At 42.1% G+C, this 23,485-nt stretch overlaps 1 protein-coding gene across 1 annotated transcript in view; it reads left to right on the top strand.

Moving 5' to 3' along the window:
- Nucleotides 1–23,485, top strand: part of YLPM1 (YLP motif containing 1) — a 68,173-nt gene that overhangs the window by 15,675 nt on the left and 29,013 nt on the right. Inside the window, exons 4-5 of the mRNA XM_058655555.1 lie at nucleotides 1,217–2,211; nucleotides 19,039–21,156. Coding sequence (XP_058511538.1) covers nucleotides 1,217–2,211; nucleotides 19,039–21,156 — 3,113 coding nt within the window. The remainder of the gene's footprint in view (nucleotides 1–1,216; nucleotides 2,212–19,038; nucleotides 21,157–23,485) is intronic.

Genomic DNA, 23,485 nt, shown 5'->3' with positions numbered 1-23,485 from the left:
ATCCCAGTACCCAGCAATGAGGAACCTCCAGCTCATATCAACCTAGAGTCTCACTGTGTACATATTCGAAGGTTCTGTCCAAGTGGTTTGGATAATTCTGAAATGCTGCCGATTTCACCAATCCAAGGATGATGTCACCCTCCCAATGTCCATTGGCTCCATTCACTGAGATTTTTTGTTGTCATCGTTTGTTTGGGGTAGTTGTCCAGTTTGTTCTGTTCTCCTGCTGCTGCAGCACCAAATGTGCTGCCGTATTCTCCTTTTGCAACAGGGCCTGTGTCCACTGCTCCACATTTTTCATTAAGTAGAACATGTTCTTACGGATGACTCTAACTATCCGGGACAGGCATCCCAAGCATTGTTGGGATCCCCCACCCCTGGGGCTCACAAAACTGGCACCCACCTAGTAGGCAATCCCTGAGATCTGGGTCAGGCAACCCAAGCCCTGCCGGATCCCCCTAAACCTAGCACCCACCTCGTTCATAAACCTAGCACCCACCTCGTTCATAAACCTAGCACCCACCTCGCAGGTAGGCCTCAGGACCCAGGGCAGGTGTCCTGAGCCCCACTAAATCCCTTACCCCTGAGGTTCATGAAGCTGACACCCATCTAGAAGGTGGACCTCAGGACGCGGGTCAGGCAACCCACGCCCCGCCGAAGTCTCCACCATTGGAGTTCACAAACCTGACACACACCTAGTAGTGGGCCTCGGGACCTTGGCCAGGACCCCAAGGCCCGCTATATTCCCCACTCCCGGGGTTCACAAGACCAACATGCACCTAGAAGGCGAGTCCCAGGATCTGGGCCAAGCGACCCAAGCCCCACCAGTTCCCCTGTCCCTGGGGCTCAAGAACCCAGCCCCCACTATATAGGGAGGCCCCAGGACCTGAGCCAAGCTACCCAATTTGCTGTCCCCCAATTTTCAGTTCTTGAAATAACTCAGTAATATTGACAACATGAAAAATATATATTGCTAAGATAGGTGTATGCTTTAATATACAATAGGATTTTCCAAATCTATGATAAATTACATAAGTAAGTAGAAGGAACAATGATTATCTTTGAAATGAGATTAAACAGGTTTATCCTTAGCCTGCTAAAGTTTCTTGAGGTCTCATTCCCTAGGACTTCATATGTCTCTGGTTCCTTACTGTTTTCATTTGGAACAACTTCTCCTCATGAGTGTCTTGACCCGATGTTACCCTTTTGTTTGTAGACCATGTCTGTGGATGTGCAGCTGCGGCATTACGAGATGCAGCAGCAACAGTTTCAGCATCTTTACCAGGAGTGGGAGAGAGAGTTCCAGCTGTGGGAGGAGCAGCTCCGTGCCTATCCTCACAAAGACCAGCTTCAGGAGTATGAGAAGCAGTGGAAAACGTGGCAGGGGCACATGAAGGCCGCCCAGAGCTATCTCCAGGAGAGAGTCACCACATTTCAGAACGTGAAGAACCAGTTTATGGGGAACATGTCAATGCCACCTCCTTTTGGGCCATATTCTCAGATGCCTCCACCTCTACCAGCATTGCCCCCTCCAGTGCTGCCTCCATCATTGCCACCGCCAGTGATGCCCCCCGCCCTACCTACAACTGTGCCACCACCTGGCATGCCCCCGCCAGTGATGCCTCCTTCTCTACCCACCTCTGTGCCCCCACCAGGGCTACCTCCATCTCTCTCTTCTGCAGGGCCGCCTCCAGTTCTCCCCCCTCCTTCCCTCTCTTCTGCAGGGCCACCGCCAGTTCTCCCCCCACCGTCACTCTCTTCCTCAGCACCACCACCTGTTATACCCCTCCCGCCACTGTCTTCAGCTACACCTCCTCCAGGAATACCGCCTCCTGGAGTTCCACAGGGGATGCCTCCACCACTAGCAACAGTCCCAATTCCTCCAGCCTCCGGGTCTCAGAGCTCACAGCATCCAGAGAAGCCTAGACCAGCACTACTTCCTACTCCTGTGTCTTTTGGTTCAGCCCCACCCTCCATTTACCATCCTCCATTGCAGTCCTCTATTGGTCCGTCAGATCAAATGAATTCTAAAGGTCCTCTGAGCAAGTCTACTCTACCATATGGTTCATTCTCATCTGAGCAAGGACTTGGGGAGTCTTCAGCTACTCCATCACAGCCAATCATTACAGCCAAGGACATGCCAGGGAGGTCAGGTGGACTGCTTCCAGATCCTCCTAGAAGCAGTTATATGGAAGGTCCAAGAGGCCCAAGGTAGGTCCACTTTTTTTTGTTTGTATTCTTGAATTTGCTTATTTTATGCGCTTAGACTTCGAAAGAATCAAAACTTCATTTATACAATTTTTATTCTGTTTTTTGTACACTTCTAGTTTACAGTTAATGATGTAATTATTGTTCACTTACTAGACATAATATGATGCAGTGATATGGCTGTTTTTATCATACATGTGGAGATTACAGTCCAGAATGAATAACAGTGTTTTAGAATAATGCTTATCCTACTTACTGACTTTTTAGCTTCAGAAATAACATTTACACAACTGATTTTATTTGCTTTTCATTTATGAATAGACAGATTCATTTTATTAGGTAATTTGCCAGTTTTTAGAGATGAAACTGAATTAAGGTAATATTCTACAGGAATAAGGAAAGCAATTATTAAATTTAGTGTAAGAGCAAATAAAACTTTATTTTTCTCCATTTGTTCAGCAAATGTTTATTAAGTTCCTATTTTGCGCCTAGAGCAGTAAAAATAACTAGACAGAATCTCTGCTCCCATGGAACTTACATCCTTTATAGTTTCCTCAAGTAGGGACTTGCTTATCTTTTGTCTGAACTACATCTTTCTGTAGAAAAATTTAAAAAATAGTGATTTCTGTCTTTTTCTATATGTCAAAAATTATTAATTTCATTTTTTCAAGTTTGTAAACATACTTTCTTCCATGTCTACATCAATGATCATTTTCTTATAGAAAAAAAGTTTTCAATGTGATTTTTAAAAATCAGTTGGAGAGAAATACATGCTTCTTACATAAAATTCAAACATTACAGGAAAAAAGTGAAAGTCATGTAATTTTCCCATCAGGAGATAACTACTATAAGACACTGTGTACATTGTCTTATAAAACAGAACTTTTACTTTGTATCCCAAGTTTATGCTAAGGAGCCTTGATAGAGACTTCTTTACACATGGTGTTATCTCTTGTTAGCAAGGTAGCTTATTCTGCATTTGTGCCTTGCAAGTGGGAGCTGAGTGGCGAAGCTGGTGTACTCAGCTGGGATCACAGTGCTGGGGGAGTAGAAGCTGAGTCTATACTTAGATGGAGCTGTAGCAAAAGGTACCTGTAAGCACTGGTTTGAATGCCATGATTCAGATCATGCTGTCAGTAATTACTGACACATTTGTAGTCTTTAGTGAATGCATCTTTCTTATTTCAACTTGTATCTGTCTTCTGGATTGAGCATTATCTCTCAGACCTGGTGACTAATTTGTCAGTGAATTACCTTCTTAACCCCTCAAGAAGGATATTACTTGCTCCCTAGATTTCTTTCAGTATTTTCTTTCTTTGTCTACCAAGCCTTGGTTTTAGAAGTTTAGGACCTATTTTAAATTTTTCTCTTGGTCCTAGCATGATGATTCAGTGGCTAAATCCTCACCTTGCAGCTGCCAGGATCCCGTATGGGTGCTGGTTCATGTTGCAGCTTGTTCCACAAACTCCCTGCTGTGGCCTGGGAAAGCAGTGGAGGATGACCCAAAGCCTTTGGACCCTATACCCGTGTGGGAGACCTGGAAGAAGCCCCTGGCTCTGGGCTTTGGGTCAGCTGAGCTCAGCTTTGTTTTTTTTAGGAAGTGAACCAGTGGGTACAAGATCTTTATCTCCCCGTCTTTCACTGTAACTCTGCCTTTCAAATAAAAATCTTTTTTAAAAAACCAGGCAAACATAAGAAAAAAAAACAAAATACTGGCGGTGTGATAAGGAATACTGCCATGCAAGTCGTTGACAATTTTCTGGGATGTTCATGTTTTACCTGGATCCTGAATAAATCTCTGTAACTTGAATTCTGTCTAGATCTGCTTGTGTGGAGCAGCAGTTAGCTGAGCTGACCTTCTGCATGTGTCAGCCAGTTACTGAAAATCTGCCTGCTAGTCTCCTCCACCTGTCTTTCTCCTCCTGCTCTGACCGTCACGAACTCTTCTTTTCAAATAACACTAGCTGTAGTTTCTGTCTGCATTGATCACTGTCTTTGGAGGAGCCTTTTGTTTGTTAATCTCTCTTAAAATGAACACTTAACTAGGGCCAGTGCTGTGGCGTAGCACATTAAGGTGCTGCCTAAAGTGCTGGTTTTTTGAAACCTGACTGCTTCACTTCAAATCCAGCTCCCTGATAATGTGCCTAGGAAAGCGGTGGAGGATAGTCCAAGTGCTGCTGGCTCCTGGTTTTGGCCTACCCCAATATTGGCTGTTGTGACCATTAGGGGAGCGAACTAGTAGATGGATGACTTCCTCTCTTTTTCTAAGGTCCCTCTCTTCATCTCTGCCTCTCTCCACCCCCATATCTTTATAACCATACCTTTGAATGAGCACTTATATCAGCTACAGAACATCAAGTCCTATTACCAGCCTTACTATAAGTAATGTGCTTATAAACCCTAGCAAACTTTTTTTATTTTTATTTATTTTTTTTAAAGATTTATTTTATTTTTATTACAAGGTCAGATATATACTGAGAGGAGGAGAGATAGAGAGGAAGTGGAGCTGCTGGGATTAGAACCAGCGGCCATATGGGATCAAGGCGAGGACCTTAGCCACTAGGCCACGCTGCCGAGCCCGCAAACTTTTTTTAAATCAGCAGTTACACAGTATTGACTGATGAAGAGCCTTAACATCAGTTGGGCTTCCCAGGCCTTTTTGCATTAGCTATTTTAAAAAAAGCACAAACAGGGCCCAGTGCAGTAGCCTAGTAAAGTTCTTGCCTTGCATGCCCGGGATCCTATATGGGTGCTGGTTCTAATCTCAGCAGCCCTTTTCCCATCCAGCTCCCTGCTTGTGGCCTGGAAAAGCAGTAGAGGATGGCCCAGAGCCTTGGGATCCTGCACCCACATGGGAGACCCAGAAGAGGCTCCTGGCTCCTGGCTTCTGATGAGCTCAGGTCCAGCCATAAACAACCATTTGGGAAGTAAATCTGTGGATGGAAGATGTTTCTGTCTCTCTTCCTCTCTATATCTGACTTTCCAATAAAAATTAATGTCTTTTAAAAACACCAAAACTTATTTATTTGAATGACAGAGTGACAGAGAGAGAGGGAGACAGCCACAGATTCTCTTTGTGTTGGCTGCAACAGATGGGGCTGGGCTAGTCCAAAGCCATGAGACTGGAACTCAGAACCCCAGTCCAGGTGTCCCAGCTTGGGTGACAGGGGTTCACTTGGCCCAGCTTTCAAGTTGTTTTCTCAGGTTTATTAGCAGAGAGCTAGATAGGAAGTGGGTCAGCCAGGACTTAGTCTGGTGCTCATGGGGTTCTGGCATCATAGGCAACAGTTTACCCATTGTGCCATAATGCTAGCACCCACATTGGAGGTTATTACACTTGAACTTGTATAGTTGGTTTTCATTTTTAGTTTTTAAGTTATAGCGTCTTTAAATTTCATCTAGCCATGGTTGGGCCAACATTTTAGTTTGCTGAAATCTTTTGAATTTTAATTATATTGCTCTAGATATTTTTTTTTTTTTTTTTTTTTCTGCTGATTTCAATGAGGATGGCTTTTTTGGTCCTTGAATTGATTTTGATCATATTGTCCTCCTCATTCTGAAAACCTTTCCCTAAGGCAACTTATGTTGTTGGCATTTGTATCACACTTATATTTGTTGCTTACTGAACTCTTGTAGAGTACAACAGTTTTTTACTATTACCTAAGCCTAGTTCTTTTTTCATACAGTGTAACCAGCCCTCCCCCACAGTACACATTCTCTCTCTTTTGCAAACTTGGTTATTGAATGAAAGAGTAATTCACATTGTTAAAGAACATTGGGATCTTTATTAGTTGAATTCAGGTTTTGCTTAATTACCAAAACTGATTTATCAGTAGCATTCTATTCAAATGAAGTACTTTGGGCTCCTGTAGTGGTCTAAGCCTCTGTGGGATGCAGTGTTAGCATCCCAATGGCGCCTGTTCACTGCTTCACTTCTGATCTAGCTCCCTGCTTGTGGCCTGGGAAAGTAGAAGAGAATGGCTTGGGTCCTTGGTCCCTGCACCCAAGTGGGGGACTTGGAGGAAACTCCTTGCTTCAGATCAGATCAGCCTAGCTTTGGCAGTTGCTGCCATTTGGAGTATGAATCAGCAAATGGAGGATCTCTTTGTCTTTTACTCTTTGTAACTCTGCCTTTCAAATAAAAATAAAGTAAATCTTAAAAAAAAAAATGAAGTGCTTCAATAGCTTTGAATTATTGCAAAATCCAGATTTTGGTCTGCTTTCTAAAAACTCAAGATTTAAAAACATTGACAACATTGCATAATTAACTGTGCAGGTCACGCACCCCGACCCCATTGAATTTACTAAGTCTTCCAGAAGACCACTGCTACCCAGAAAACTGTCTTGTCAGTGGATGCTGACTTCCTAGAATATTTTATATTTTATTAATTAAACTTACTTATTGAAGGATAGCGTACAGAGCAGTACATGCTCTCAACTGTGCTTTGACAAAATAGAATGTCGAGATTGTCACTACATAGTTAAGGAAGCCTCTTCTGTCCGTTTCTCAGTCATTGTTTCCCAGCCTGAAAATAACCAATAGATTGATATTTTAATACCAAAAATTGCTCATTTCTGGATTTCATATTTATGGAATTGTAGTTTATGTATATTCTTTCTTAAACTTTTTCATTTATTTGTTTTTATTTGAGATGCAGAAAGACAAATATTGAGCCTGTGAACCCCAGTAGGGAAATGCTGGTGCCTCCACTGGCCTTTCAGCTGCTGAGCTAAATACACGTCCCTCCCCTGTATTTATCCTTTTGAATCTTTCACTTGACATTGTATTATCATGAGCTTCATCTGTAGTGTACATTGTGGTGTTTTTTTTTCATTCTCATTCTGGACAGTATTCTGCTGTATGAAAATACCATGGTCTGTCTATTCCAATATAGATGGCAATTGCACAATTTTTTATTATTCAAAAAAAGTATGTTTTGTCGCCTAGTGCTATGTATGTCCTTGTAAATGTGCAATGTGTATGTTGGTCTGTATTTAATTTTGTCTGGATATATTGAATGTATCGAATGGAATCATGTTTATGTACTCTTTTGAGTCTGATATTTTCACTTTACATTGTTTTATTGTTTGCATCAGTCATTTATTCATTCTGATTCCTGTACTATAGTCCATGTTGTAACTATACGACAATCAGTTTGAAGAAATGGAATTGATTTTCTTTGGTATATACATGCTTTGCATTGATAAGCACTGTTAAACAGTTTTCCAAAGTGGCTTTTAGTTTCTGCTGAATTAGTAGTGTTTCAGTGTTCTGTTTTTTTCTTTTTATCCTTATGGAACACTTGGTTGTATTAAACTTTAAATTTTAATAATCTTGGTGAATTCTGGTAACTTTTGATTTATACTTCCTAATGGCTATTGAGGTTGCATTTCTTTCTGTTTAGTTACTTTAAAAATTATTTTTATTGGAAAGTCAGATTTACACAGAGATGGGGATACAGAAAGATCTATCCATTGCTTCACTCCCCATGTGGCCACATTGGCCGGAACTGACCGATCTGAAGCTACGAGCCAGGAGTTTCTTCCAGGTCTCCCATGTGAGTGCAGGATCCCAAGACTTTGGGCCATCCTTGACTGCTTTCCCGGGCCACAGGCAGGGAGCTACAAGGGAAGCAGGGTGGCCAGAACACAGGCTGGCACTCATGTGGAATCCCGGTGGTTAAAGAGGGCGGATTAGCCAGTTGAGTCATTGTGCCAGGCCCCTAATTTTGAATTTTAATCAAAATGTTAAGGAATGAATTTATGTTGCATCCAACAAATTTATTTGCAGTCAACAAATATTATAAAGAACAATATGATCCTGTCAGATATTCTTTTAACAACTCAAGCTGTCCAGGTTCTTCCTTCCTGTTTAGGTACTGTGTAACAGTACCACATTTCGTTTGTACCTCAGAAATTGCTTGCTGTTCATGTTTTGAGACTGAGAATATTCAACTAGGATGTTGTCATCTGAGGACTCACTTGCAGATTTGACTTTTATGATAATTTGATAGCATTTTTTTTTAAAAGATTTATTCATTTTATTACAGCCAGATATACACAGAGGAGGAGAGACAGAGAGGAAGATCTTCCGTCTGATGATTCACTCCCCAAGTGAGCCGCAACGGGCCGATGCGCGCGATCCAAAGCTGGGAACCTGGAACCTCTTCCGGGTCTCCCACGCGGGTGCAGGGTCCCAGTGCATTGGGCCGTCCTCAACTGCTTTCCCAGGCCACAAGCAGGGAGCTGGATGGGAAGTGGAGCTGCCGGGATTAGAACCGGCGCCCATATGGGATCCCGGGGCTTTCAAGGCGAGGACTTTAGCCCAATTTGATAGCATTTTTAAAAAGCCTTGAATGCTCTAAGTTTTGTTTTTCAAAGATTTATTTATTTTTATTGGAAAATCAGATTTACAGAGAGGAGGAGAGACAGAGAAAGATCTTCCGTCCACTCGTTCATTCCCCAGATGGCTGCAGTTGCTGAAGCTGAGCTGTCAGGAGCCAGGAGCTTCCTCCAGGTCTGCCTAATGGGTGCAGCAAGCCAAGGACCTGGTCCAATCTCTTTTGCCTTCTGCTATGGAATATACCATTCCATAGTATGGAGCAGGATGGGAAGCAGAGCTGCCAGGATAGGAACTGGTGCCCGTATGGGATCCCAGCGCTTGGAGGTGGCAGATTAATCAGTTGGGCTGTCATACTGACCCCATGTATCTGTACTTTTGATTTGGCTAATAATTTTGAATGGGCTTTTAGTTTTCTTCGCTATCAGGAAATGAAAAATTATGAATTTTCACTTGTACTTAATGAAGCTTAGAAGTATTATTATTTAGATGGTGAAAATTTATTTTACCCTTGTTTCATCCTTCTAGACAACTTTATCTTTTGTTTTCTTATTTTAATTTTTAAAAATTTTACCTCAGGCCCCGGCGCGGTGGCCTAGCAGCTAAAGTCCTCGCATTGAACTTGCAGGGATCCCATATGAGTGCTGGTTCTAATCCCAGCAGCTCCACTTCCCATCCAACTCCTTGCTTGTAACCTGGGAAAGCAGTTTAGAATGGCCTAAAGCCTTGGGACCCTGCACTGCATAGGAGACCTGGAGGAAGTTCCTGGCTCCTGGCTTCAGATTGGCACAGCACCGGCCGTTGCGGCCACTTGAGGAGTGAATCATCGGACAGAAGATCTTCCTGTCTGTCTTCCTCTCTGTATATCTGCCTTTCCAATAAAAATAAATAAATATTTAAAAAAATTATACCTCAGGACAACTGACATATAATAATGAATAATAACAGGTTCTAGGGTAAGGAAATTGCAGAATATTTAAAAATATAGGAAAAATTTTAGTAGGATTCGCTCATGTTTCTTAGATTCATTAAAGGATTCAGTAGATCCTTCTAGTAATTGCAAGGGAATGCAAATTTCAAGTATTTGTTTTATTCAAATAAAATACTTAAAATGAAGAATTCCCATCTGCTGGCTCAAATGCCGGCAGTGCTAGGATTGGGCCAAGTCCAGAGCCAGTTGGTGAGAACATAATCCAAGTTTCCCTGTTGTGTGAAAATAGCATAGTCTGTCTATTCTAATATTGATGGTTTTTGGAATTTCTTGGTTATTATAAAAAATGGCAGGAACTTGAAACATCATTGCTGCCTCTCATGATCTGGATTGGCAGGCAACTGGAAATAGGAGGCAGGGCAAGAGATTTTAATTTGGGACATAGGAAAGCCAGGAAATAAACTTTACAAATAAAACAAATCCAACCTGATAAACTCTTAAGAGGACACATACACACACATACTTTGAAAGGGAGAGAGTGAAGGAATCAGACAAAGCTCCTATCTGCTGATTCATCCCCAGATGTCCACAGTGGTATTTGCTCTGTAGCCAAGAGCCAGGAACTCAGTGCAGGTCTCTGGAGGGGTGGAGGGTCTCAACTACTGAGCCTTCACCCGTTGCCTCCTAGGGTGGGCTGGGAGGAAGCTGGAGTCAGGAGCTGGAGCTGGGACTCCCAACTGTGAGCCTTTCAGTGTGGCATGCAGTTTCTGAACTGCTAGGCTTAATGCCTGAGCCAGTGGAATTTTTTTTTCTGAAGATTTGTTTGGGCTCCAGCACGGTGGCCTAGCAGCTAAAGTCCTCGCCTTGAACACTCCGGGATCCCATATGGATGCCGGTTCTAATCCCAGCAGTCCCACTTCCCATCCAGCTCCCTGCCTGTGGTCTGAGATAGCAGTCAAGGACAGCCCCAAAGCCTTGGGACCCTGCACCCGCGTGGGAGACCTGGAGGAAGTTCCTGGCTCCTGACTTCGGATCAGCGCAGCTCCAGCCGTTGCAGTCACCAGGGAAGTGAATCATCGGACAGAAGATCTTCCTCTCTGTCTCTCTTCCTCTCTGTATATCTGACTTTGCAATAAAAATACATAAATCTTTTTTAAAAATTAAATCTTTTTAAAAAATCTTTTTAAAAAAGATTGGAGTTATGGATCTCTTCAGCTTTAGATGTCTTGGTAGGGTTAATAAGGGACTGTAGATTTAAAAATTAATCATTTTTAAGATTTACTTACTTAGGGCCCGGCGGCGTGGCCTAGCGGCTAAAGTCCTCGCCTTGAAAGCCCCGGGATCCCATATGGGCACTGGTTCTAATCCCGGCAGCTCCACTTCCCATCCAGCTCCCTGCTTGTGGCCTGGGAAAGCAGTTGAGGATGGCCCAATGCATTGGGACCCTGCACCCGCGTGGGAGACCCGGAAGAGGTTCCAGGTTCCCGGCCTGGGATCGGCGCGCATCGGCCCGTTGCGGCTCACTTGGGGAGTGAATCATTGGACGGAAGATCTTCCTCTCTGTCTCTCCTCCTCTGTGTATATCTGGCTGTAATAAAATGAATAAATCTTTTAAAAAAAAAGATTTATTTACTTATTTGAAAGGTAGAATTACAGAGAGGGAGAGTAGAGAGATCTTCTATCCACTGTTTCCCTCTCCAGATCGCTGTAGTGGCCAGGGCTGATTCAAGCTGATGTTAGGAGCTTCATTCACACTTTTCACATGGGCACAAGAGGCTCAATCATTTGAGACATCTTGTGCTGCAGATGTATTACAAGGACCTGGATTGAAAATGGAGCAGTCAGACCTGGACTAGCACTCATGGGACGCCAGCATCACAGACAGTGGCTTAGCCTGCTGAACTGCAGTGTCGGGCCCAGGGGATTTTTGTCGATGGGGGCAGGGGAGAGTTGTTTGGCTGTGAGATTTATTTGAAAGAGTGACAGAGGGAGATACACACACACACACACACCACAGAGCTTCCGTTCGTTCATTCATACCTACCCCACCCCTCAGTTGTCACATTATCTGGGTCTAGGCCTGACCAAAGCTAGGAACCAGGCATTCCTTCTGGTTCTCCCATATATGTGTCTATGACCCAAAACCTTGGGCCATCTTCTGTTGCCTTTCTGGGCACATTAGCAGGGAACTGAATGTGAAGCAGAGTAGCTTGGACTTCAGCTGTCACTCTGACTTGGGATTCTAGCATCACAAGTAGTGCTTTAATACCCTGTGCCACAATTCCAGGACAAGGGTCTATAGTTTTCTCAGTTTCCATTTGTCATGATTGTTCCCATTTATCATGATTACTTACTTTTGAGATTTTTTATTTTAGCACATTGGCTAGTAGAAAATAGTGATTATTTCACATAAAAACTGAGAAGGAAGAAATTTGACCCAAACTTTGGTATCTTATAATTTCCAATGGTCTGTTGATTTAGTGTTTATGCAAATGGTGTGATACAGATAACACCTCATTTAAGGGTAATTGTATTTCTGCATACCTCTTGAAATTTTTATATTCAGCTTAAAGTTTTTATATTAAATTTTGAAATTTTTAAAACTAAGGCATAATTTTTGTACTGACTTTTAAGGTTTTAATTTTTGTGAATTTATGGAAATTCGTTTTTAAGATTTGAATACCAAATATTTGTTAATTTTCCTTTTTGTAAATATGTAGTGTGTGTAGTTTTATGTGACTGTATATAGTAAATACATCTTATGCTTTTATGTTGTTTCAAATACATGTTTTTATATGTTAAAAAGATTTTGTTTATGTGGAGATGGTGTCTTTTTATACAAATTTTGAAAAATTTATTTATTCGAAACAAATTTTCATTTAATATTTCACCCTCCAAATGTCCACAGCAGCCAGTGCTGGGTCAGTTGAATCCGGGAGCCTGGAACTCAGTTCAGGTTTCCCATGTGGGTTGCAGGGATTCAAGTGTATTTGAGCCATCAGCTGAGACATTCCAGTGTGGAATAGATGTTCAAGCAATACCTTAACCACTGGGCTAAACACCAGTCATCGCTAATTTTTAAATAGCTTAGCTTTCAAAAGTGTAAATGACTTAGTTTTATAAATGTAAATGTGTTTGTTACCAGTTTGTGTATCGTTAAACTTTGAAGCTTTTAAAGTGCAATAGTAATAAGTAATTGCCATTTCTATGTCATGTTGAACGCATGTTTCAAGTGATCTCAACATTTTCCTTCTCTGCAATATGAAGATTAAAATGGTGGTCCTTGTCTGCATGGGGAGTTCTGCAAGCCAGTCACCTTACCCTGGTGTCATGTGACCAGTATTCCTGCTGTGTCCTCATTTGAACCCCACTTAGTACTCCCTGCCTCCTTCCTCCTCCCTCTGCCCTGTACACACACACTCTTCTCTTGCACTGAAGTCTCCTTCCTGCCGTGCTTGGCTTTACTAATTCCTTTTTTTCCCCTGCCCTAGGGGTAGCACTTTATTAATTATCAATTGGGATCTTTCAATGAGTCAGACATTGGGGATAATTTATTTAGCAAGAAAAACATGTTCAATGTTCATCAGATTCTGTTTTGTTGCTCGTTTTATTCTTCTTGTGGATTCCATACGAGTTGAATTCTGTTTCTGATATTAGCACAGTACCTGCCATTAGTAGGTGTCCAGTAAAATGCGTCATGGATAAAATTGTCAAGGTATTCACAGTTAAATTAGGAAAGCAGCTTATTTTATATTCATAACTTGTAATACCAGATAATGTGTTGATAGTTTTTGTACCTACTTGTACATTGTGAAAGATAGTCTCTTCACTATGTAAACTAATAATAAGCTAATTGAGCAGAAAAGTTTATATACTTCAGATGGTCTACAGTATTTTTCTAACACTTCGAACTAGTAAAGGTAACTCAAAAAAAGGAACCCAATGATCACAAGTGCTGAAACAGCATATTTATTGCACTCTGGGTATGTTCTCCATGCCTGACACAGTTCTCAGTGAGTCCCTGGTCAGCCTGCAGATTGGATTTGTTGTTGACTGAATCATAGCCTCTGAGTTGCCGTTCAACTTCTTTGCCCTGTTCTTTTGATAGCCATTCCCAGTTTATACTAGTACTTCTCAGTATGAGCAGATGTCTTTGTTTTATATATTTCATTTAGCTTCCTACCTCCTCACAGAGAATCAGGGAGATCTGTCAGGCTCAGTGCAATGCCTCATTTCCACCCCTCACCCCTTAAGATGAACTTACTGTGTTCATCCCTCTTGTGTCAGAACTAGCCCAGTCCATGTCTAGATGAAGACAAATCCCCTGTTGTTCTCCCCCTGCCGAAAGAGGTGGAGTAACTGAGACTATGCCCATCTGTTGGTTACTCCCAGATGCCTGCAGTGGCTAGGGCTGGGCCACACCAAAATCAGAAGCTGGGAACTCGTATGTGTGGAAGGTCTCATCTACTTGAGCCATCTCGTGTTCCCTTCCAAGGGGTACCTTGGGAACAAGGTAGAATCATGGGTGGAGTGGTTATGCAACAAGGTGGAGGAATCCACCATGGTGGGAGGGTTTGGGGAGGGGTGGGGAGAACCCAAGTATCTATGTAACTGTGTCACATAATACAATGTAATTAATGAAGTTAAATAATAAATAATTAAAAAAAAAAAAAAACAAAAAAGAATCATGGGTGGAGCTGGAACTCTAAAGCAGGCCCTCCCATATGGGCTGTGGACGTACCAGTGTGTTAACCTGTAGACCAAATGCCTGGTCCTTTCTGTGCTTTTAAAAACATTTACATTTTTATTGAAGTTTGCCTTTATGTTGATAGGGTTTAAAAATAAATCAAGTGAAATGGCCATTTGCTGCTCTGCACAGCCCTAGATATGTTTCCCAATGGCAGTTTCTTTGTTTTTCAGTTCTCTTTTGGGAACTAGCTTTAAACCCTCAGTGCTATCCTGCTGCTCTCTTACCAATTTAGATCTATTTACTTCCTGTTCTGATAAAGGTTTCATTCTTCCTCTGCTGTCTAACCCTATCTCTTCAATATATTTGTATCACTGCTGAAAAGACTGTGATATTGATAAATGCATGTTGTAGAGATGAGTAGGATACTAGGATCACATTTTCTTTTGTGTAACTTTTTTTTTTTTTTTAGATTTTCCATTTCTCCTTTTTCTCATCATTTCTCCTTTCAGATATTCTCCCATTCCCATTCTTGAAAAGCACCATCTCCTCCCTTTTCTAGGAGAAATCCAATCCGTTTCCCAAAATGAGGCATCCTCATTCCTGGACTGACATGGGGCTGGCAGCACTGCATCTCCCTTGGCCACCCTTTGAATTGTATTTGCCATGGAGTCTTTTGGCTTCTTGTTAGGACTTACGAAGTGTGGATAGCAAGATTGTTTTTCTTAGTTCTCTTTTGTCTGAAGAAGTTTTTATTCTTACCTTACACTTGACTAGTAATTTGTCTATAGATTTTGCTGGAGAGTGATGTGTCTTAACCCTGAGAAATTTCTTTGGGCCTAATGAATTGGTTGCCTTTGTCTCTTGTTTCATTGTACTGATATACCTTAACTTTTAATTCTTTCAATATATTAAAGGATGGGAAACCCCAATGGGGCCCTGTGTGACTGGAAGATGCATACCAACTGTGAAGTTTTGTTTTAGGAGATAGGACCAAGAACTGTCGGATACTGCTAGGGAATTCCCAGATGCAGGAATTTAGAGACATTTAGCCTAGGGAAAGGCTGGTTTATGGTTCTATACATAGATGTTAGTTGACATTTTTTTTAAAGATTTACTTATTTTTATTACAAAGTCAGATATACAGAGAGGAGGAGAGACAGAGAGGAAGATTTTCCTTCCACTGATTCACTCCCCAAGTGACCACAGCAGCCAGAGCTGTGCCAGTCCAAAACCAGAAGACAAGAGCTCTTCCAGGTCTCCCACAGGGGTGCAGGGTCCCAAAGCTTTGGGCCATTCTTGGCTGCTTTCCCAGGTCACAAGCAGGGAGCTGGATGGGAAGCGGGGCTGCTGAGATTAGAACCAGCTTCCATATGGGATCCTGTCACATATAAGGCGAAGACTTTAACTGCTAGGCCACCATGCTGGGCGTGGTTGACATGTTTTTAACCCCAAGTTTTACTCCTGTTCTTCCTCAGCACCCATGGTGTCTGAGAAGCCTGGCCTACCTTTTATTTTGTCCCATTTTTGTTTTGTCTCCATTTGCTGCCAGTACCCTAAATTACAGCTTCTTTCAGCTCTGTAAGTTATTACTCATATTTGTCTACAGAATTTAAAAGGTTCCTAACAACTGTTGGCCCCCCTCTCTGTTTAGTGTGGGTTATTTTATTTTTAAATTCCTTGTATTGGTTTGTAACGTGTTGACCAGCTGTGCAGAACTACATTTCCTAGAATTCCTTTTCTAACTTGTTTCTAATCAGCGCAGATCACAGGGAAATTTTTGTACCTGATGTAAAGCACATATCCCTGGACCATTAAAACCACTGTAACCCTTTTCTTGGAAGAGAATACAAAGTCTTGAGGGGGCTGCCATTCGTTTTTCTATCTGGTTCACATTCCTTGTTTTGGATTTTCCATAATATAAATGCTGAAATAGAAAGTTAACTATTAGCACACTTTACATTAAATGATAAGGAAGAAAAGCAGGGTGAACCCAAAATACTTCAAAATATAATACGAAACACGTTAAATTAAGGAAGAGATATTTATAAATATTGTAATGTTATTTCTACAGCTGGTCATGTAGTCATAACTGATATTTGGAGTCACCCTCTTCTATACTTGTTCCACGCTCCCCTTGTTCTCAGCAAGCAGCTCACCTGGTCCTGATTCTTTGGTAGGTTGGGTAACCCAGACCTTCCCTTTTGCATTCCTGTCTGCGGACTGTAATCTCAGGACGTACTGCAAGGCATCCTCAAAGATCTGTTGTATTTCATTCAGACGTACTCTCTTACCCACCTTGTCTCACAGTGACCCAAGTCTCCCTTCCAAAATCAGGCTTAGTCACTCCCATTCAGTACAGTAAACCCTTTCCAGAGTCTCAACTTCAGCTTCATAGAATGCTTGCTATATTCTCTGGCTAAAGTGTTACACCAGCAAAGCCTTAAGTCACAGGGATGAATTTTATTTTTTTATTTTTTTGCTAAAATAAATTTATTGTTCATTGATTCCCCAAGTTAAACAGGCCGTGTTATTGTCTTTAAAGACGTGAAAGGTTACCACTGGCCACTCAGTCTTCTGAGCAGTTGGAATCATCCTAAATTCCTCCCTTTTCCTATCACTATTCCCCTCTCTCCGCCTTAGAGAATCCTGTAAGTTCTGTGTTCTTGGACTTCTCACTTCTATTGCCTCTGAATCATTATATCAGTTACTATAGTAGAGTAGACATCTCCAGGGTGGGTGTTGTGGTATAGCTTAGTTAAGCCACTGTTTGGGTTGCCTGTATCCCATATCAAAGTGCCTGGAATTAAGCCCCACCTCTGCTTCTGATCCAGCTTCCTGGTAATGCACCTGGGAGGCAGCAGGTGATGGTCTGCTTGATGTTTTGGGTTCCTGCCACCTGGGTAAAGTTCTTGGCTACTGGATTCAGCATGACCCAGCCCCAGCTGCTGCAGTCATTTGAGGAATGAACTGGTAGATGGAAGATAAGATCTCTCTCTGCCTTTGAAAGTAAACACTTTTTTTTTTTTTTAAAGAGTAGGTCTCATCCTAAGATACTCAGATTGTAGAAATAGTCTGAATTCTTTCCCTCATCGCATGGATGTTTGATGCAGTGGATGAGGTGCCACTTGGATTGCCTGTATCCCATAGTAGAGCTTGAATTTGGGTGCTGGACCTGCTTCCAGTTCCAGCATCCTGCTCGGGCAGAGCTTAGGTGATGGCTCAGGTACTTGGGTCCCTGCCACCCTTGGGTTGAGTTCTGGGCTCCTGGCTTTAGCCTAGTCCAACCCTAGCTGCTGTTGGCATTTAAGAAGTAAACAAAGAGGTGGAAGATATTTATTCCTTCATTCAGTCACTCTGTCCCTTTTCTCTTCTCCCATTCCTCCTATTGAAATAAAAAAAATAATTTAAAAAAATTTTGCTGCTCTTTTTTTTCTGCTAAAGTCATCTTTTAAAAATCATATTTAGTGGCTTTAAGAGCTTTTATAAGGCAATTCTAAACTCCTTAGCCAGTAGAATTCATCTGTTAAAATAGATCCAGAAGCAGGTAGCTTTAACAATTTATGTGTTTGTGAACTCTTAGAACTTACATGAAAGATGTACAGTGTTAGAAATCCAGGTTCTTTCTTATTTGTGTCCTAGCCTCCCCTCAGTATGTTGTCTCTGTTTCCATGGTCCTGAGATAACAGGAAAAAGAAAGTGAGAAAGAGAAAGATGTGCCTCTTCGCAGAAGGATATATAACTCATTTTCATTTCATTCCTGGCCCTGTGAGAGAAGTTGGAAATGAGCGTCTCTAGCCTGGGTGGCCTTGTGTCAGGCTCTGTCTGAGAATGGTGGAGTGGGTGTTTGGAGGAGCAGCAGCAGGTTGTGTCACAGGAGACCTGCCAAGTCTCTAAAGACTGATGCTTTCTTTCCTGTGTTTGTTTATGTGCTGGTTTTTCCATTCCTCCCTCAGCTCCATCTCTCCTGCTCAACTCTTTGCTCTGTTGCTTTGTGTTTCTCTGCCCTCTGGCCACCTCGTGTTCTCATCTGCAGCACACTCTGGGCCTGCTCTCTGAGAGGTTGTCTTTCTGCACTCACCTGCAGCCCTTCCTGGACAGCACTCTGCTCTTCCTCCCGCACATCCCAACCCCCAACCTGGTGCCATTGGCTGTGCCCTTCTCTGTTGCTCTGTTTGCAGATCTATGTTAACCAGTCCATCAGTTGGCACTTAATTATGCTTAGATTCTCTTTGTGCTTGATTGTAAGTTCTTTGGGATCACAGATGACATGTCATTCCTAAATCTCTTGAAAAATAGTACACTGCCTGACAGACAGGGGATGTACAATATTTACTGACTGAGTGGCTTCCTAGCAGAATATATCTCTGTGTAGAGTTTTTAAAATGTCAGTGCACACTCTTAAAATGTCTGGTTTTTTTTTCTTCTAAAATTGTATCTGTTAATCAAGATGTGAGTGCTTGCTCCAATGATATTTGTAACCACTCTATATTTTCTTGTTTTAAATTACTCAGAATTAGTTATGCAGTTTGTTGAATATTTTTCCATTTAAAATGAGTGGGCTTTGCTGTTTTTAAGACAACAATGTTTGTCATGGCTTTTTAACGATTGAGCATATTTGTGACTTGCTACAGGAAATGTGTTGAAGTGGATTAATAATACTGACATGATTTCCAAAGCTTGTCCTGAGACCTTCTGAGCATTGCCACCTTAACAGCCTGGTTTGAATGTAGAGGTGACTCAGAATTGCTAATGGCTGCAAGAGTCATTGTTGTAAACAAACTCTAAGACAAGAGTGTCTTAAATATACTTACATGGACAATTTTTTTTCTGCTTTACTGTCTTGAGTAATATCTTTTGTTTTACTTGTAGATTTGATGGTCCTCGAAGATTTGAGGATTTAGGGTCAAGGTGTGAAGGACCGAGACCCAAAGGGCCTCGTTTTGAAGGAAATCGCCCAGATGGGCCAAGACCCAGATATGAAGGTCACCCAGCAGAGGGCACTAAAAGCAAATGGGGAATGATTCCCCGGGGGCCAGCATCTCAATTTTATATTACCCCCAATACATCCCTAAGTCCTCGACAGAGTGGACCACAGTGGAAAGGCCCCAAACCAGCTTTTGGACAGCAACAGCAGCAGCAGCCTAAGTCACAAGCAGAGCCTCTTTCAGGAAGCAAAGAACCATTAGCAGACACCAATAGTAACCATCAGAAGAATTTTAAAATGCAATCAGCTGCATTTCCCGTGGCTGCAGATGTAAAGGATGCCAAGGCGGCTCAGGCAGATGAGAATCTAAGCGACTCTCAACAAGAGCCACCTAAAAGCGAAGTCTCGGAAGGGCCCATAGAGCCTTCTGACTGGGACCCGAATTCTCAAAGTGTGGACACTCACATGGACAAAGCCCAAGCTGTTACTCAGCCTGTATCTCTTGCAAATAAACCTGTACCTACTCAATCTACTTTTCCCTCAAAAGCTGGGGGGATGGAGGGAGGAGCAGCAGTAGCACCATCATCATCAGTAACTGCAGATAGTGATTTTAAACCTATGGGCGTTGATCTACCCCATTCAGAAAACAGCCAAGAAAAAGGGTTGCCCCGGCTAGATAGCAGAGATAATAGGTTAGAAGGCAATCGAGGGAGCAGCTCAGCTTACAGAAGTCCAGGGCAAAGTAGGATGGAAGATACACGAGACAAAGCACTAGTAAACAGAGGACGTGGCCAGCCAATTAATCGAGGTCCAGGGTTGGTCAAACCAGAAGATTTTCGTGATAAGATGATAGGCAGGAGAGAAGACAGTCAGAAGATGAACAGAGGAGAAGGCAACCGGGAGAGGGGTTTGATGAGACCAGGAAGCAGTCGGGACAAAATGCCAGGTGGTCTGCAAGGCAGCCAGGAAAGGGGTAGAGCGGGTAGCCGGGAAAGGGGGCTACCTCGGAGGGCCGGAAGTCTGGAGAGAGGTCTCCCTCGAAGGGCTGGGAGTAGGGAGAGAGTACCACCTCGCAGAGCTGGGAGCAGGGAAAGGGGACCTCCTCGAGGGCCTGGCAGTCGGGAAAGGGGCCTGGGAAGACCAGATTTTGGTCGTGAGAGAGGCCCATTTAGACCAGAACCAGGAGACGGTGGGGAAAAAATGTATCCATACCACCGAGATGAGCCTCCTAGGGCTCCATGGAACCACGGGGAAGAGAGAGGGCATGAAGAGTTCCCATTGGATGGTAGAAATGCTCCAGTGGACCGAGAGAGACTTGACGATTGGGACAGAGAAAGGTACTGGAGAGAGTGTGAGCATGACTATCAAGATGATACATTAGATCCCTATAACAGAGAGGACAGGTTCTCAGGTCCCCCATCTCGATCTCATGACGGAGACAGGCGAGGTCCTTGGTGGGATGATTGGGAAAGAGACCAGGATATGGATGAGGAGTACAATAGGGAAATGGATAGGGACCTGGATAGGGATGTGGATCGAATCGGAAGACCCATGGAGATGTATGATAGAAATCTGGATAATGAGTGGGACAGAGATTATGGGAGACCACTGGATGAACAAGAATCACAGTTTCATGAACGTGATATTCCGTCTCTTCCGCCTTTACCACCCCTCCCACCTCTTCCATCTCTGGATAGATATCGGGATGATAGATGGAGAGAAGAAAGAAATCGAGACCATGGGTATGAACGAGATTTCCGTGATAGGGGTGAGTTGAGAATCCGAGAGTATCCAGAAAGAGGAGATACGTGGCGGGAAAAGCGAGATTATGTTCCTGACAGAATGGACTGGGAAAGAGAACGGTTGTCAGACAGATGGTACCCATCTGATGTGGAGAGACATTCCCCCATGGCGGAGCATGTGACCTCCTCACATCACTCCTCTGAAATGATGGGGTCCGATGCAAACTTAGACTCTGATCAAGGCCTTGGAGGGGTGATGGTTCTCAGTCAGAGGCAGCACGAAATCATTTTGAAAGCTGCACAAGAACTGAAAATGCTTCGGTAAGTTGACACCTTAAGATCATTTCTTTCTTTCCTTTTTTTTTTTTTTTTTTTTTTTTTTGTCACTCAACACCACAATTCAGACTGCTCTTTTTTAAAGTGACGTGATGTATTTGAATGGAATCCTTTTACTCTAAGTTCCTATCCCATCCTTTTAATTTCTGTTTCTCATCATCCAGCGCATTTTAGGGCTAGGGTGGGTGTTTGGGAGCTGTGTTCTCACACCTGTGCCCGAGGTGTGAGAAAGCCTTGCTGTTCTTGACCCTTGTCCCTGTGCTGCTGCCCTGCCATGCCTGTGCATGTTTCGAGTATCAACCTTGACCTTCTCAGGCCATGGGCCTCTCAGGGCTCCTACCTAATGTCCTCTTTCCAGTAGGCAGTTTTTTTCTTTGATATTAAATCTGCTAGACTTTATGTTCACTAATCTTTGATATGTAACTTCGGAAAGTGCTATATTTTTTTTCTCTGTTGAGTGATTCACTTGGGAGCATCCCCAAGTTTGTCTAACTATTGATACTTTCTTTTTAGTTATCTTTTCGTTGCAATGAATCAGATGTTTTCTACTTGAGGGTATTACTTGTGTGTTTATAATCAGATGTTGTGAAGAATAAAAATTTGGATTTCTTGACTTACAGTCAGCCATGTATTGGTATCTATGTAATGCTTCCCATGTAGTGGCAATGATAACAAAGCTAACACTGCATGCTTAACTCTACCAGGAACTGATCTAAAGTGTTTGTATAATAACTCATGTAATCCTTAAACCAACTATATCCCAGGAGAGGAAGTTAAGTCCATGATAGCTTTTAAAGCAATTTTTTGAGATAATAGGTTAAAATGAATATGTTTTGAATAGATTCTAATGTAATGGGGTACTTTCATTTTTCTGTTTTGGTTTATATTTGTGGATTATGCAATAGAAATTTTAATAGAAATCTTAGGTCTAGGAAAGTATGAGGAAGGACATTTATTCGGACAGACGAAAGACCCCTTGCCTCAGGCAGTGAAGCAGGCTCTGTTGCCTCTGGAGAATACAGTATGAGAGGTTTATTCTTGCCAGATGCGTCATGAGCAAGTTGTGGAAAGCATGTCAGAATGTTTAGCTGCTACCCTGTTCTCTTCTGAACTGTGGATACCTCTGATTGACACCTACTGCGTGCCAGGCACTGTGCTAATAATTTAAGGATATTGTCTCAATGCTCTTATAATCTCAAATCTTTATATCTCTCAAAGGCCTGCCAAGATAAGTGGAATCACCTCCACTTCACAAATGACACAAAGGCTCAGACAAGCTAAGTTTACTCCACCAACAAGTGGCAAACTAAGAATTCGAACTCTGTTCTTCTGTAAGATCTGTGTGATGTTTGGAGAACATCAGGCTGATTGCTGTTGCTAACCTGCCAGGATTTCTTTACTTTTCTTTTTTAAAATTACCTTTTCATCCATTACTGCTTTGGCTACACATGCTGGGTAAAAGGTGCTTCTTCTTCATCATTCCCCCCCACACCCCCTTGCTTAAAATTTTTGTATAAAGCTCTGTCTAGGCAACATGAACATAATAAAAATAAATGAAGGAATCATTACCAGTGATGTAGGTGAATAGAAATGGGTTATGTTGCATTGGGGTGCAGCTGTAGGTAGTATCATAGGAATGTGATTCACTTGAAGCTGAAAATAATCTTATATACTTAACCTTTACCTTATGTCCCTTTGGACCACTTCACTGTGTAATTTGTGAGCAGGAATTCTCAAAGGTCTTAGAAAGCTGTATAGAGTTAAACATGTTTGACCTAGGTTTGGTAAGGAAAAAAAAAGGGAATTTAACTAGAATTTAAAGAAAAACCTGAAGGACTACATAATTAGACTAACATTTGTTCTTCTGTGCCTTGGCCTATGATTAAAATATCCATAATAATCAGAAAGTTAATAAAAATGGGTAAAAGTGGAGCAGTGTATACAGTGTAGTGTGGTGGGAATTATGGAAAACTCTTTCATCTAACATGTGTAACTACTGCTCCGCTTCGGTCATCGTTGGCATCTAGGCACATAAGCTTTTTGTTACCAGATCTCTTTAGAATTAGAATTTATTTGTGAAATATTTTGCTTAGTAAATAAGGGCAATCAATTCAAGTTTATAGAATTAATGCGAATGCCCAGTATCTTTTTTAGACCATTTTGCATTCTCTGATCTAAAGTATAATTAAAAAAAAAAAAATAGAGTTTTGGTTGAATGAAAGAAAAACCTGACAAGTAGATGATATGTTAGAATTGCTGTTGAAGAAGCAAATTGCAGGATCTTTCCTGGAATGTCTCAATAATATATAGTTAC

The sequence above is a fragment of the Ochotona princeps genome, chromosome 26 (genome assembly GCF_030435755.1).
Source record: "Ochotona princeps isolate mOchPri1 chromosome 26, mOchPri1.hap1, whole genome shotgun sequence".
NCBI classification, from domain to species: domain Eukaryota; kingdom Metazoa; phylum Chordata; class Mammalia; order Lagomorpha; family Ochotonidae; genus Ochotona; species Ochotona princeps.
The sequence above is the reverse complement of the archived record's forward strand: the minus strand, read 5'-3'. Positions and strand labels throughout refer to the sequence as shown.